The 14,170-nt window shown below is 39.7% G+C and overlaps 1 protein-coding gene and 1 long non-coding RNA gene across 2 annotated transcripts in view; one reads left to right on the top strand and one right to left on the bottom strand.

Annotated features, from left to right (window-relative positions):
• Positions 1–7,844, bottom strand: part of slc16a2 (solute carrier family 16 member 2) — a 28,380-nt gene extending 20,536 nt beyond the window's left edge. The window contains exons 1-2 of the mRNA XM_053650180.1: positions 7,763–7,844; positions 4,852–5,340 (exon numbers count right to left, since the gene is read on the bottom strand). Of these exons, the coding sequence (XP_053506155.1) occupies positions 4,852–5,215 (364 nt within the window). The 5' untranslated portion in view covers positions 5,216–5,340; positions 7,763–7,844. The remainder of the gene's footprint in view (positions 1–4,851; positions 5,341–7,762) is intronic.
• Positions 7,375–10,062, top strand: LOC128623261 (uncharacterized). The gene is made up of 3 exons (XR_008388550.1): positions 7,375–8,328; positions 8,670–8,772; positions 9,059–10,062. It is a non-coding gene; the product is annotated as an uncharacterized LOC128623261 (long non-coding RNA).
• Positions 10,063–14,170: the final 4,108 nt, after the last annotated feature.

The raw sequence follows: 14,170 nt of genomic DNA on the forward strand, positions 1-14,170 counted from the left end.
CCATACAAATCTGGATTGTAGGGACCGTAATCTGCATATCTGCAAATGTTTCATTCATCTTATGCTGCAGCATCCTTCTAATGCTAATAACTTTCATCATTTCTAGCTACATTTCCTGCTTATTCATTGTAGATTTATTGCTCACCATTCTGTTTATACACCTGCCTTTGGCAGCTGTACAAGCAAAGTGCCTCTGCAACTGAAGTAGGTTAAAAAAAAAACACACACACAAACGTTAAAATAGCACACAAAATTTCTCTCTTCGCGCTTCCACACTTCACTGCTGCCATAGCAACAAGTAGCGACAATAAAACGCATCTTGTTAACTGGACGGTACAAAGGTGCTCAAGAAATGCCTTTAAATCTTCCCTGAAACTACACCTGACCTCCTCTCATGGAGAAGACAATAAGCAACTCTTTTAGTAATGCATTAACGGTAATGAGTAATTATTAAGTGTGCTTTAGCACATGGTGGCTGTGTTTAAAAAAAAAAAACTTCATGTAAAACATCATTTAATTCCTGCCTTTGATGTTTTCGACACGTTTAAGTATAATTTCAGGCCGTTTTATCTTAAATCCCTGACTTACCTCTACAGATCAAATGTTAATGTATAGTGTACTGAAACCAGATGTTGAAGCAAATCCACAATGGCACAGCATACTGGCTCAAGCAAATGATCTCGCCTTTCCAAACATACATAAAACACCCAAAGCCTATTGTTATATATCACCCTGGAGAGTTGACCTAAACATACTTAATGTGCATAAGCAACAGATGGAGAGTTCATCACAAGTTTATCGCAGGCAGTATTTCACTGAAAGGAGCAAAACTACAGCAAGACCAAAAAATAAATGGACTTCAAGGCTATTAAATATGAATTCGCTGCACTTTGGGTTTTTAACAGATTTAAAAATTTAAACTGCCAAAACCCTGAAATACAGCCTTTCTCACTCTTTTCTATACTCCTACATTTTACACTCATCTATATATTCATGTACACCCAGTAAGCAAACACATTATGACCACTCAGAGATTAAGCAAATATCCATCCAGATTTCATCCCATCTTTACATCTGAGAGACTCTGCCTCTCTAAGATACTCTTTTTATACCCAATCATGTTACTGACCTGTTACCAATTAACCCAATTAGTTACAAATGTTCCTCCAACTGTTTCTTTTTAGTAACACTTACTTTGCCTTTTGTTCCCCGTCCAAACTTTTTCAAAACTACTTAATTGTTTTCTTAAAATGGTACATTTACTCACTTTAAACATTTGATATGTTTTCCATGTTCTATTGTGAATAACAAATGGTTTATGAGATTTGCAAATCACTGAATTCTGTTTTTATTTACATTTTCCCAATTGTTTTTGTTATTGGGGTTGTATTACTAGAATAATCAACCGAAATATTTACGTCGTTTACATAATTGTGTGTAGTGATTTATATAACAAGCGTCTCCTAACTGTGGATATGTGTCTAAACACATCTGTCCTAATCCACATACTACCGTACTGAATAGTATCTTCAAAACAGTAATGGCACCACTGTTGGTGTAGTAATTTTGGGTATTTAGTTTAGTACAGTATATGTGGCCTGAGACATTGACGCTATACCAAGTGCTACCATAGAATAGAGTACCTGAAAGGACAAGGTACATTTCTGGGGTCCACTTTTTTATAATAAGGATCAACGGAATGCTAAGTGCTGCAGTGACGGATGCAAACACGAGGTACTAAGACAACAAAGAGGGGTGTTATGAGCAAAACAAAAGTGCAAACTAGACACCAAGTGCTCTGTCTGTGCACAAACCAGGGTATTTTTTTAAAAGCAATTTTCTCTCCTACTTGCTCAATGCACTGAACTTTGGACAACATGTTTAACTAAATCTGAAAACACACACACACACACACACACTTTTCAGCACTTAAACACACAGGGTTCTACAAAAACTAGTTTTAGGCCATTTTTTTGTCAAAACAAAAAAGTTTCATGATTTTTTTTTTTATAGTCAACTGAATTACGTGTTTGTCTTTGTCAAACCAAAAAACATGCTTTCCATATGATGCTCTCTAAATCTGACAGAAATGGGTAATGTGTTTCAGGATTAAAGCTGGACCGAGCAGTATTTATGCAACCGGGAGTTTCCACTTTAAGCCCCTGCTGAGATTAAACCTCCATGCTTCAGAGGATCTGGGGTCAGAGAGTGCTGAAAGGACAGGAGAGGCCTGGCAGACAAAGAACGAGAGAGAAAGAGATACTGTGTAAGAAGCAAAGAACGAAGAGTAAATTACAGGAGAGAGAAGGACAGAATTGAAGAGCAACGAAAAAGAAAGTTGGGAATTAAGAGAAAGAGCCTGAAAGAGGGACTGGCAGACATACAAGACAAAGTGAGGCACAGACAGAGGAAGAAAGCAACGGCAAAAAAAAAGTGTGAGACCATGAGAAACAGAAAAGTCAAAGAAAAAAGTAAAAAAAAAAAAAAAGAAAAAAAAAGAAGAGCAAATGACACAGATAAAAGGAGAAATTAAAGAGGAAGAGGAAAGGTAAAGTAAAGGAAGCAGTGAAAGAGAAATGAAAATAAAATTTAAAAAACAAAGTAAAAAGAGAGGGGAGGGATGGGGACTCAGCCGTTTAATGCCTTTATAGTCAATAAACTCTGCTTTCATGTAGCAAAATGGCAGCCATTTCCTCCACTGACTCAAAAGGAAAACTGAGTAAAGAAAGAGTAAGAAAGAGAGACACCTGGTTTTGTGAAACAGGTGTTGAGCCTAGAGGGAAGAGCAATGAACAATCACCCATAGAAACACTGACCACACAATACGACACACTTATCATCCTTTCTCTCAGCAGTTCAGTCATTGGCTCGGTCCCAAACTAGGGGCCGTGTTCAGATTTGGAGAAATAATGGACTCTGAACATTGAGAACATTGAGTCTGAGTGAAAATTCTGACAAACCACTTGAACCAGGCGATTACTGAAACTAATTGGGTACAGTTTCTGACTTTTAAAGTTTCCAGGTTTTTTCTTGCGCAACATTCTCTTGACAGGATTTTATTATTTAAATTTGTTTGATATTTTCTCAAAACATGTCTAGACCACATTCTTTAAAATCACACAGTTGTCCTTGAAACCAATAAAGTGAGGCACTGAGAGTGATAATGCAGATTTTTTTTACGGTTATAACAAGAAACAATAAAAACATTAGACTAATACGATGATAGACAAATACTAAGAAATCAAATAAGCAACTGATAGGTTGCTTATACCATAAATATGTTGAAGTTGACTGTATCACATTAACTGAGATAGTCCTCGCTGCAGAACCAAACATCCAGGGGGTGGAGCTGGACCTGAGCCAACTCCTCCTACACTTTACTACACAGAACAACATACTTATTCAGCCTGAAGTTGTCTCCACCCCCTTGGACTTTCACCTTGACTCCACCCATGTAGGAGGAGTCCAACTCCACTCACTGGACTATTGGTTCTGCAGCAATTAAAACTAAGAGTTTGGCTAGAGTAACTGGCCACAAGGTCTAGATTAGATTTATTATTTATTTACTTATTTATATTTTCTTCATCAATATAACAAATTGTAGTTTAATGTAACCAATAGGCTATTCAGACAACCAGACATAAACAGAGAGATTAAAATAGACAGGCGCAGAGAAAACAAGATTAATGAACACAGAATGTCCATCTGGTGCTGTAGTCTATGCCTGGCCATGATATAACTCTACCTGTGAAAGTACAAGGTGTTTCTCTGCACGCTAGTCGGTGGTGACTTGATAGGTACAAGTAGTGAATTACTGTCTGTGTAGAAAGTTTTGCATGTTCTCCCTTTGTCTGTGTGGGTTTCCTCAGGTTTCTCTGGTTTCCCAAAAACATGGTGTATAGGCTACACTAAATTGCCCACTCGTTATTTTATTATGGAACACATACTGCACACCAGCAACAGCTTTCCATAAGTGTTTCCCCCCAATATTCTCCTTAAATTTGCCACCTACTGGCCATCCCTCCTCGATCATACGAAAGCTACCATCCGGGGAGGGTGAAGGATGACACGCGAAAGTGCCGATAAACCGTCTTCCGCATACATCAGCCCACAAACATCCATGATTGGCTAGTGTCACTGTCATTGACAGGGGAGAGAGAGTAGCCTATGCCATCCCTCACAATCAATTTTGCTCCATTGGCTCTTTAAACTTAAATTAAAAGTATAGTTTAAGTTAGCGGTTCTCAAACATTTTGCAGAGAAATTCAGATACATTTTATTTTGTAATCGAATTATTTGGCAAACAGCTACTCTCATATTCGTTTATTAAAGTCGTCACTGTCAACGTTTTGTGTCATATTTACAACAATCCTTACTCTTTTGAATAGGGAAACTCAAGTTGACATTAGGTACACCTGTTTTTTACACCAATGGTACAGCCCATTGTATTTAAGAGACTGGTCAATCAAGCGTAAACTCAGGAGAAAAACAGGGTAATGAACACTACCTTTCCTTGTCACTAGGGTGGTGTCCTCATGAGTGCATCTTTTGCACCTTTAGTGTGTATCAGTTCCCTGCTAGGGTTCATGAAGTGTACTTTCACAACCAAAACGTGCCTCAGTGGTCCTTAACTATATACTTTTTTGTAGACACATTACATTAGCATGTAAAAGCTACACTACAGGTACAAAAGATGTATTATATACTGCGTACCATTCCAGTGACAAGGAAATCTAGAGTTGAATAACAACCATAACAGTTGTTTATAAACATTGATGGAGACTTACACTTACAGTACTTACCCGCCAGTGCACTCAGTGCGCGTGCGACAAAAGCTACAAGCTCACTCACCTATTTTAAACTGGGACGCCTGGTCGTCGGGGTCCTCGTACTCCTGCGCGAGCATCACGTGCAGAATCCCGAACGAGTTCTGGATGCCAAAGATCGAGCCGTTGCACCAGGTAGCGGCGAACGCCACGAGCCAGCCGTAACCTCCCTCCGGCGGCACGAACTGCGATGGGCTCGCGGCGTCGTTCCCGCGCACCTGCTCCTCCTCCGCGTGCCCGAGCTGGCATCCCGGTTCCACCGCGGAAGGAGGCTCGCGCTTACCGGAAGCGTGCTCCAGTGACTCCGACGCCCCATCCTTTGACTCTGGCTCCCCGCGCGTCCCGTCACCGCTCTCGGTGATGCAGCTGCTGTTTGCTGGATGCATCATGCATGCGTGCGCGCGTACATCCACACCAGAGTCCTTAAAAGTCTTTATTGCACGAAACGCAGAAGAGCTCCGCGTGCAGCAAAGAGTAGGTACACCAACTCCGCGCGCGGTAACTCAGATAATAACTTTGGGTGGAAAAAAAAGGATATCTCAGTATATATATATATATATATATATATATATATATATATATATATATATATATATATTTTAAATGTGGTTGAAATACTAAACAGCAGAATAACAAAGGTTACATGTGGCGCGCATGCTGAAGTCTCGCAGCTCGCCACGAACTCCTCGTGATCCGATAGATGATCCAAACTTGCACCGAGAACTGCACCGGTATTAAAGTCTTAAAAGAGCAACAATAGCCAATGCGCTCGTGCTTCACTGACGACAAACAGCCCCGATCACGAGCCTCATGAGGTTGTCGAGACGCAGGTTCTCACGCGTGTCTAATGCGCGCGATCTGCACGACCTGCACCGGACACTGGGTCCCGTTATAAACTCTAAGGACCGTCTCCATTCAACAACTCGCTCTCTCTCTCTCTCTCTCTCTCTCTCTCTCTCACTCCATCTGTGTTTCCCCGCCTCTCCCTTACCTTCCTAAAAAAAAAAATCCACCAAAACGGGATCGGGTGGCAGAGAGCGGACCCGCCCCCTCGCCGGTCTCCCGGTTCTTCCGGGTATGCGTCTCAAACCGACTGCGAGTGGTACATAGTGTACACTACTATCACATTCTGTGAAACTAATTTTTAATCACCTAGAAACTCAATTAATGTAAATGTTTGGGTTCCACCCGCCAATTTTTGACCATCATCAATTGCAGTAGTATGAATATAAATTTTTATCTTCCAGTCAAAACACTGTCTGACTATTACTAAATATGTAACATTACGAGGTAGAAAATGTTATAATATTTGCTTCAAGTCTGCGATGGACTGGCACCCTGTCCAGGGTGTACCCCGCCTTGTGCCCGATGCTCCCTGGGATTGGCTCCAGGTTTCCCCGTGACCCTGAAGAAGGAGTAAGCGGTAGAAGATGGATGGATGGATGGATGGATTTGCTTCAAGTTGTCCTCCAAACTAACATAATGTAGTTTTCCTGTTGTTTTTATAATTGTCTTATACTGTTGATAAGAACTAAAGGCAAAACATTCATCTTAGATAAGCAATATTTGGCATTTTGGTCACTCAGAAACAACTTTGAAAGTCAATGCTAATTTTTAGCACATCTGCTTATAACATTAAATCGGATTAGATTAGACATTTTAATATTTAATAACGTGACATGAGGGCGAAGCCTAGAAGTCAGAATTTACCGTAATTCCAGTTCTCATGTTCACTCAGAGAGAGCGGCGCTAGCTACATCAGTTTCGCTACTTAGATATCATCAGTGAGGTGTGGTCATTTTATTCCACAAACGATGCTAGAGAATTATTGATCAAAACTCGTGACCATTTTGAGATGTTTCTCCTTTAACCTTTAACTCTTGTATATCTTGCTTCTAAACACAGGTCAATTTGGTTAGAACTTATGGAGCTATATTATGAAACAGTTATTAAATGTTATTAAAGTTATGAAACATAAAACTGAGTGATGTGAGAGACTAGCATTAGGCTACTGAAACATTAGGATACTCTTAGTGCACTATATTAGCTGTTATTAGGATTACTGATCAACTGAGGCCACATAGAATCTGAGATCTTGAAGAAGAAAAAAATGACCGTAGCAAAGACTATAAATGTATTAAAAACCTGTTGCTAGTTCAATGACTGTGCGGTTTATCCAGTACCAGATATTTGTTTAAATTATTATCTGACGGAAGCTAATCATACCAGAGACTAGCCACAGGGCTAAAAACATTAATCAGAAATAGATTTAAAAAAAAAAAAAAAAAATACATTCACTGGTTTGCTTAGCAAACTTACAAAGAAAGCAGGATGTTTAAATACAAATGTACAGAGAATTGTGTGATTATTGTCCTTGCGTCAAGTCTGTGATGCTAGTCAAACATGGTATTGTGAAGCGCTACTACGAAACAAAACATCTTATTTATGGCCCCAAACAAATTCATTAATGAATTCAAATTAAATGACACAAATTAATAATGGTTAAGGCTGAAAAGTTTACTGTTGTCACCACTGAGTCATGAATTTGGTAAGCAAGGAACTTTATGTACAGTATATGGACGTTTACAAATGCATTTGAAGACCCCTGAGCTGGCTTGCGAAACAAGACGTCGAATCGAGACATACCCGTGGAATAAGTGCTCAGCCAATGACGCAATCAGTGGCAGTCAAGGGAGCGAGCAGCGCGTGCTCGACACGGCGACAGGTTACCAATACAACGATAACGAAAGGAAATTAAAACCTCAGTTTACTGCCTCTGTTTTCACAGAAACTCGAGTCAGGGTTTTCTGTTGACTCATTAGCAGCAAGAACTAATAATAACTACATGCCGACATTGTAGCTTTGTTCGTTTTACGTTAAGCTTGTTTTTATTGTACAAGACGAGGTGTAAGTGCGTTTATAAAACGACAACATACCTTTAAACGCGCGATAAATCATTCCGAGGCATTATCTTCTTTTTGATATCTCCAGTCCGAGATTAGCCTAGCTTCAGCGGCGAGGAATCTCAGTGTATTTGTGTAGTCACGACAGGCTATCATATGGGCCGCGTCTCAAACCGCCATACTAAATGGTGTGTCAAAATTAAACCGACATTGGTAATACATAAAAACATTTTTTATTTGAGTATAGAGTTCTAGAAAATAAACTCATGTAATGCCTCATGGTGTTTGCGTACTCGTTAATGTGGTATTTATTTGAATACCATATAAGACGGTACTGTGCGGTTTGGAACGCACCCATGCGGTAAGGTTTACGTACTGTACCGTGCTGTAGGAGGATAGACTATAGCTCTGATTCTCAAAATGGGGTCCGGGAACCCCCTGGGGTCAATGAGGCATAGTTAGGGGTTCCATGAATTTAGTTACAGTGGTGGAAATAACAGCCCGCATTATCAAAGTTATTATATTTAGGGGTCCAAGCACCAAAGTCAACTCAGACCTGTGTTCTATCAGTGGAAACGTCAAGAATAAGCCCTATCCAGGTGGGATCAAATTTACATGGGGTCCTGGGGTAATTTCCTATTTCACAGGTGCTCCTCTGCGATCTTATTTACATCCAGAGCTGCCATGGCAGTGTTTTTGTTGTCCCTCCTCCAAGGATATTCTATGCAGAAATAAAGATGTTTGCCTTCTTCTTCTTGCCGTATTTAGTCTCATAGCATGTGTATCAGTGACCCTCCACCAGACTTCCTGACTCGCGAAATGAAAAACGGATACTTATATTCTTTGTGATTTCTGTTTTATTGCATTTTCACATTGTTGCTGGAATCTTGGTTCGCCCCAAACTGAAATAATAGCTAGCGTTTTTTTTTCTGTACTCCAGTGCCTCTTCGACTGCTTGGATGAAATGGGAATGGAGCGTGATCGTATGACCACGTGACGCAAACATCTGGTTGTGTAGAAAATACAACCCGCTAGGGCTTTTGGTCAGTATTGAGATCAAAATTATTAAACACGATTACTCATTGACTTTGGAAACATCATGCATTTATTGAACTTTTTTTAAAAAAAACCTTTTAATCGTATTTTTAACAGTGGATTAAACAAAATTATATACATACTTAAATAATGTAAAAATGAATTAGATCACTATGCCTGTACATGTACTTTCATTACTTAGTTGAGGTATGGATAGCTACTTCCATTCTTTTTTATGCTTTTGCGTGAAATTTCTGCGTTTTCCACACATATATAAATTCTCCCTCATTCAAGCCAACCGAGAGTGGCTCGACATGATGTACTCCATCATGGGGTATGTCAAGGAGGAGCCTTCCAACCAGGCTGGAACCATCTACCACCCTCCCTCCCCCACTGTGAATCTCGTCCAGCCTTCCGTGTCAACAGAGAATGTTGTTTAGCCTCCCTGCTCGTCTGAGGACGCCACACAGTGTCCCTGTTCAGCTGAAGACATTGCTCCGCCTCCCGGTGCAGCCAAGAGCTCCGCTTTTCTTCCCTGCTTCACTTCGGACATTGCGCCACCTTCCTACTCCACTGAGGATGTTGCTCTGCCTTCCTACTCGGCTGAGGACATCGCTCTGCTGTCCTGCTCCACTGAGGACGTCGCTCTGCCTCCATGCTTCGCTGAAGACGTTGCTCCTTTTCTTTGCTTTGTGCTGTATGTTGCTCTCCCTTCCTGCTTCACAGAGAGCATCGCTCCCCCCTCATGCTTCACGGGGAGCTCCCCCCACTGGCCTCGTGGAGAACCTCACTCCCCTCTCTGGCCTCTCGGAGAGCGTCGCTACCCCCTCTATCTTCATGGGGAATGTCGCTTCCCACTCAGGCTCCGCCTTGAGCTTCGTTCCTCCCGCTGGCTGTGCAGGAGCATACCAAGTTCCAGTCTGAGGTCAACAAGACAGCCTCTCAAGTCAAGTTCCTGCTAGAGGACAACGAGGTGACCTCCTATGCCCATTTCCAGTCTGAGGTCAAAGAGATGGCCTCCCAAACTCTGTTCCTGTCTGAGGTCAACATCACGACCAACCTCATGCCTACCCCTTGGTTCCTTGAGGAGCCTGCTATCTGTTGGGTAATGCCTGCCTCGGGACCTGAGGGGCTGTGAAGACATTTTGCCCAAAGGGCCAGGACCGGCAGGGGGAGAGAGTGTTTTCTGGCGATAAGGGAGTAGTACCTTTGGGGTGGGGTGGGGGGACTACAGCTCCCAGCAGCCACTGCACTACATCACGGTCACATGACCACCTGCACCTGAATCACATTCTAGTCAACACTATGTGTGTGTGTGTGTGTGTGTATATATATATATATATATATATATATATATATATATATATATATATATATATATATATATATATATATATTCCACTGTTTGCACTGCACTTTTGTCTTGCTTTAGTTGTCTCACTTTGCCGTTGTTTCTGTTCTGGTCCTTGTGTGATGTTTATTCTTTGCCTTAGTGTTTTTGCACGTGTTTATGGCTTCTTTTGTGTTTGTTTTGATTATTATTATAGCTTTATCTGCACTTGCATTTGTCTCCACCTGGAAATCGTGACAGTATGTTTGTGATATGGTTACCAGGTTAGCTAAAAATAAAGCGACCACAAGCAAGCTACACCTACTGACCGCTTTTTACCCTAATACATTTGTCATATATCATGTATCTAACGAACAAAGAATTTTTTTACAATGTCTGTTATAAAACAAGCTGAAAACCATAATGTACAATTTATGTAAAGACGTCATAACATTCCAGTTAGCACCAAATTTTTAATATTAAAGTATTCTGACTTGATCTTTTTTTATAGCATTTTTTAGCATTTAAAGGTTTTAAGCAAGAAAACCACTAACTCAACCACCCCCCAAAAAGCTTGAAAAATATCCACAGGTCAGATTTGCACTGTGCAGACCACCATGGGGCAGCACTGAGTCACAGCCTGACAAGTTAAAAAGGTTGACAGTGTGAGCTAAGTGAATTGAAAACTATGAACCAAACCGCAAGTCTGGATTGGGAGTTTATGATAAGAAAGGGGGTTTTGTTTTGTTTTCCAGGATGTTAGTACATGAAGGTTGTGTAGATGAAGGTTTGGGACATATCCATGAAGAGGGTGGAATATATGACGCACCTCCCTGGAAGATAAAGGCTGTGTCCCAGCGTGTTTAATTAAATTCCTGAATACAGTACAGCCTATTCATTCATTAAGAATTTAAAGCAGCAATCCCGTTGTGTTCCTCATTTAAAGGACAGGGAGATTTTGAAACATGTTCTCAAATGTAACAACTATTGCTAACTAGTTTCTAACTAGTCCCATTTCTGGGACTTTTAAATCACTTTGTACATACAGTCACGGTAAAATAAATGTTTCGAAGAGGTTTATTGCAAATGTCACTGTGGCTAAAAGTGAAACAGTGACAAAATTGCCACTTTTCTCCACCATATTGCTAATTATTTTGTAAATGTTAATCGATTCTTCATCACAAAACTAAATTAATAAAAAAAAAAAGGTCCATGGATAGATATTTCCAATAACATGTCCTGCAGTACTTTATTCATCTTATACCACAGAATTGTGTCAATGATTACAATTTTTAAATGTATTAATATTAATGAACAACACGTCATGATTTTTAACCAACACCTTTTGACCAATCAGAATCGAGAATTTAACAGCAGTGTTACATATATATACATTCATTTCTATGTAAACATTATCCATGTTTTAATTTTTTCACAGAATCATCATTTACCTTTAATAAATGTTAAAGAAAAGCAGAATCCTCACACAATTAGGAGGAATTTGAGATGGAGCCCATGAAAGTTAACACAGGAAAACACGGGATGGTTGCTGTGATTCCCCCCAGCCCACACACACACACACACACACACACACACACACACACACACACGTATTATTAGAGGAAACAGCAGATCACTTCCAGATGTTTTCCATTCTCCCACAATTCTTACAGAGAAATTATGCTTTATTATATTATTTTCACACACCCACATTACTCTAGAGACAGCCGCACCACCATGATAATGCCTCATTGCCTCCTATACCCCACATGACCAGACAAATATTTAAGGAGTGTTAGGGGAATTTAGAACTTTTGATTTTTGGTTTAAAAAAACAATAACATTTATTTATTTATCTATTTATCCAATTAAAGAGATCATCCGTTTATCCATTCAGATATCCATCATTAAATATATTATACTAGTTGAACTACATAAATTGCTCAGGTCAATAAGTGTGCCTGATGTTGGCTCATGCAATACAGAGTAAGTGTGACTATTGGGTACACCCCCAGTTCCACATAATAGGCAATAGTTTGGACTTCTCATAATTTTCCTGCATGTAGTATCTCCTTAGCTACAATCGACACTGCAGAATAATGGCATTCTTATTCTGTGAATGTTAATAGGATATGACTTTGAAAGGTATTTTTCATTTTGTTACACGACATACTCAAATTCTAAACCACATTTTTTAGTCATTTAGACCATGCAACTTGGGGAAATCAGGATTCCTTTTCCCCACAGTTAAGAAGTGGTTTCTTTATGATGGTCATTTGAGGTTTTACCTTTTAAGTCCTTGAATGTGCTTCGTCTCTTTGTTTCTCCTGAAATCAAAGGAACACAGGCACATTCTCAGGTGTCAGCACTTTGCAACAGTCATGGTGCTTTGCAACATTTCCTAGAACGGGAAAGCCTTCAGGACAGAGAGTTTACGCTTTCTGGTTTCTCTGTAAAAATCAAAAGCTGTGTTTTGTGTTTTGTCAAAAGCTTTGAGAGAAGGAGATGGTAAGGGAGTGACTGTTTATTGTGGCTAAAACATAAGTGATAATGTGTCTTGCAAACGTTGATCAGTATTAAACTATAAACCATTAATAAGTGACATGATCAACATGTCAAGTATATTTCTAATCAAATAAAAAAAAGATGGGACTTTTGGCATCCATAGTGCCCACTGAAAAACAAAAATCCTTTCTATAGTATAACTTGTCAATGATTATACATTTTTCTTTGTTAAATAACAATTGAAAATAAGAATTTTGTTGTAAGGTTTAAAACCACCATAAAAAGTTCCTTTGAATGAGTTGTTACCACTGTGTAGAGACACCTTGTTGAAAAAAACAATAAAAACCATCACAGAAACTCTAATGGTTTCCACTACAAATGCCATTACAAACCATCAGCTAACCTTTTTAAATCATTACCAGTCCTTAACGGTATCCACTAGACATAACATGCCACCAACAGAAAGCAACAAATTACCAGTAGAGACCCACAGGGACCATTACAGGTTCCATTAAAACCAATACAATTCCCATTATAACCATTATAAATTCTATGAGGGTCAATTGTTTTTTGGGGTTGTCATATCACAGTAAACCAGTGACTCCATTTCCCAGGATGCACCACCAACTACAAACATGGACTACACTTCCCACACACACGTTCACCTACTCCGTAGTTCTAATCACACTCACTCCACAGTATATATAGACTGTTAGAACACAATGTCTTTGCGAATTTTATGCTCAGTTGCTATTGTCTCTGTCATTACCAAGCCTTTCTAAGTGTTGATATTCTGGTTTTGACTTTGTTTACTCCATTGACCTTGATTGTCTGCCTTGCCTGTTTTGACCTGTTTGCCTGATCGTATGATCCTTGCCTGTTTAACATTGTGGACTTTTGAATTACCCTTTGGACTTGTTGTTTTTGGATTAAACTGCATAACCTGCACTTGCTTCTGTCCACGCCTCCTTTACGTGACATAATCTATCACGATTTGGAGACGGATGCAAGTGCAGATAATAAGTTTAATAAAGACCATAAAAAAAACATAAAAGACACTAAGATCTTGTGGCAAAACACTATGGCAAAGACAAACGTACACCAAAGACCTAAACACAGCAACAAAGACAATGGCAAAGAAAAACGTAAGACCAGGAATGCAGTGCAATCTGTGGCTATATACACGTGTGCTTGTTAAAAGAATGTGATTCAGGTGTAGGTGGTCATGTGACTGTGATGTAGTAAGGTGTAGTGGTTGCTGGGAACTGTTGTCCAGAGTTCCTTCTCTGATACATGACAAGAATGAGCGCATTAACATATACCTGTTATTTGCCTTGCAGTCAGAACTACTGTCAGAGCTGCTGTTATAGAAAATCAATTCCCATACCCCCTGGCCAGTCAGAATCGAGAATTTAAAAGCACCATGGTATAAAAATGTGGACGTTCCCTCATCCACTATTTCCTTAAAGAAACACATATTGAGTCAATTTTAGCAATATATAGTCAATAAAAGAAATATTTAATATGAACCTTGGTCATGTTTGTATTACTCATCATATCAGTAATATAAC

Source organism: Ictalurus furcatus, chromosome 2, assembly GCF_023375685.1.
Source record: "Ictalurus furcatus strain D&B chromosome 2, Billie_1.0, whole genome shotgun sequence".
Taxonomy (NCBI): Eukaryota; Metazoa; Chordata; class Actinopteri; order Siluriformes; family Ictaluridae; genus Ictalurus; species Ictalurus furcatus.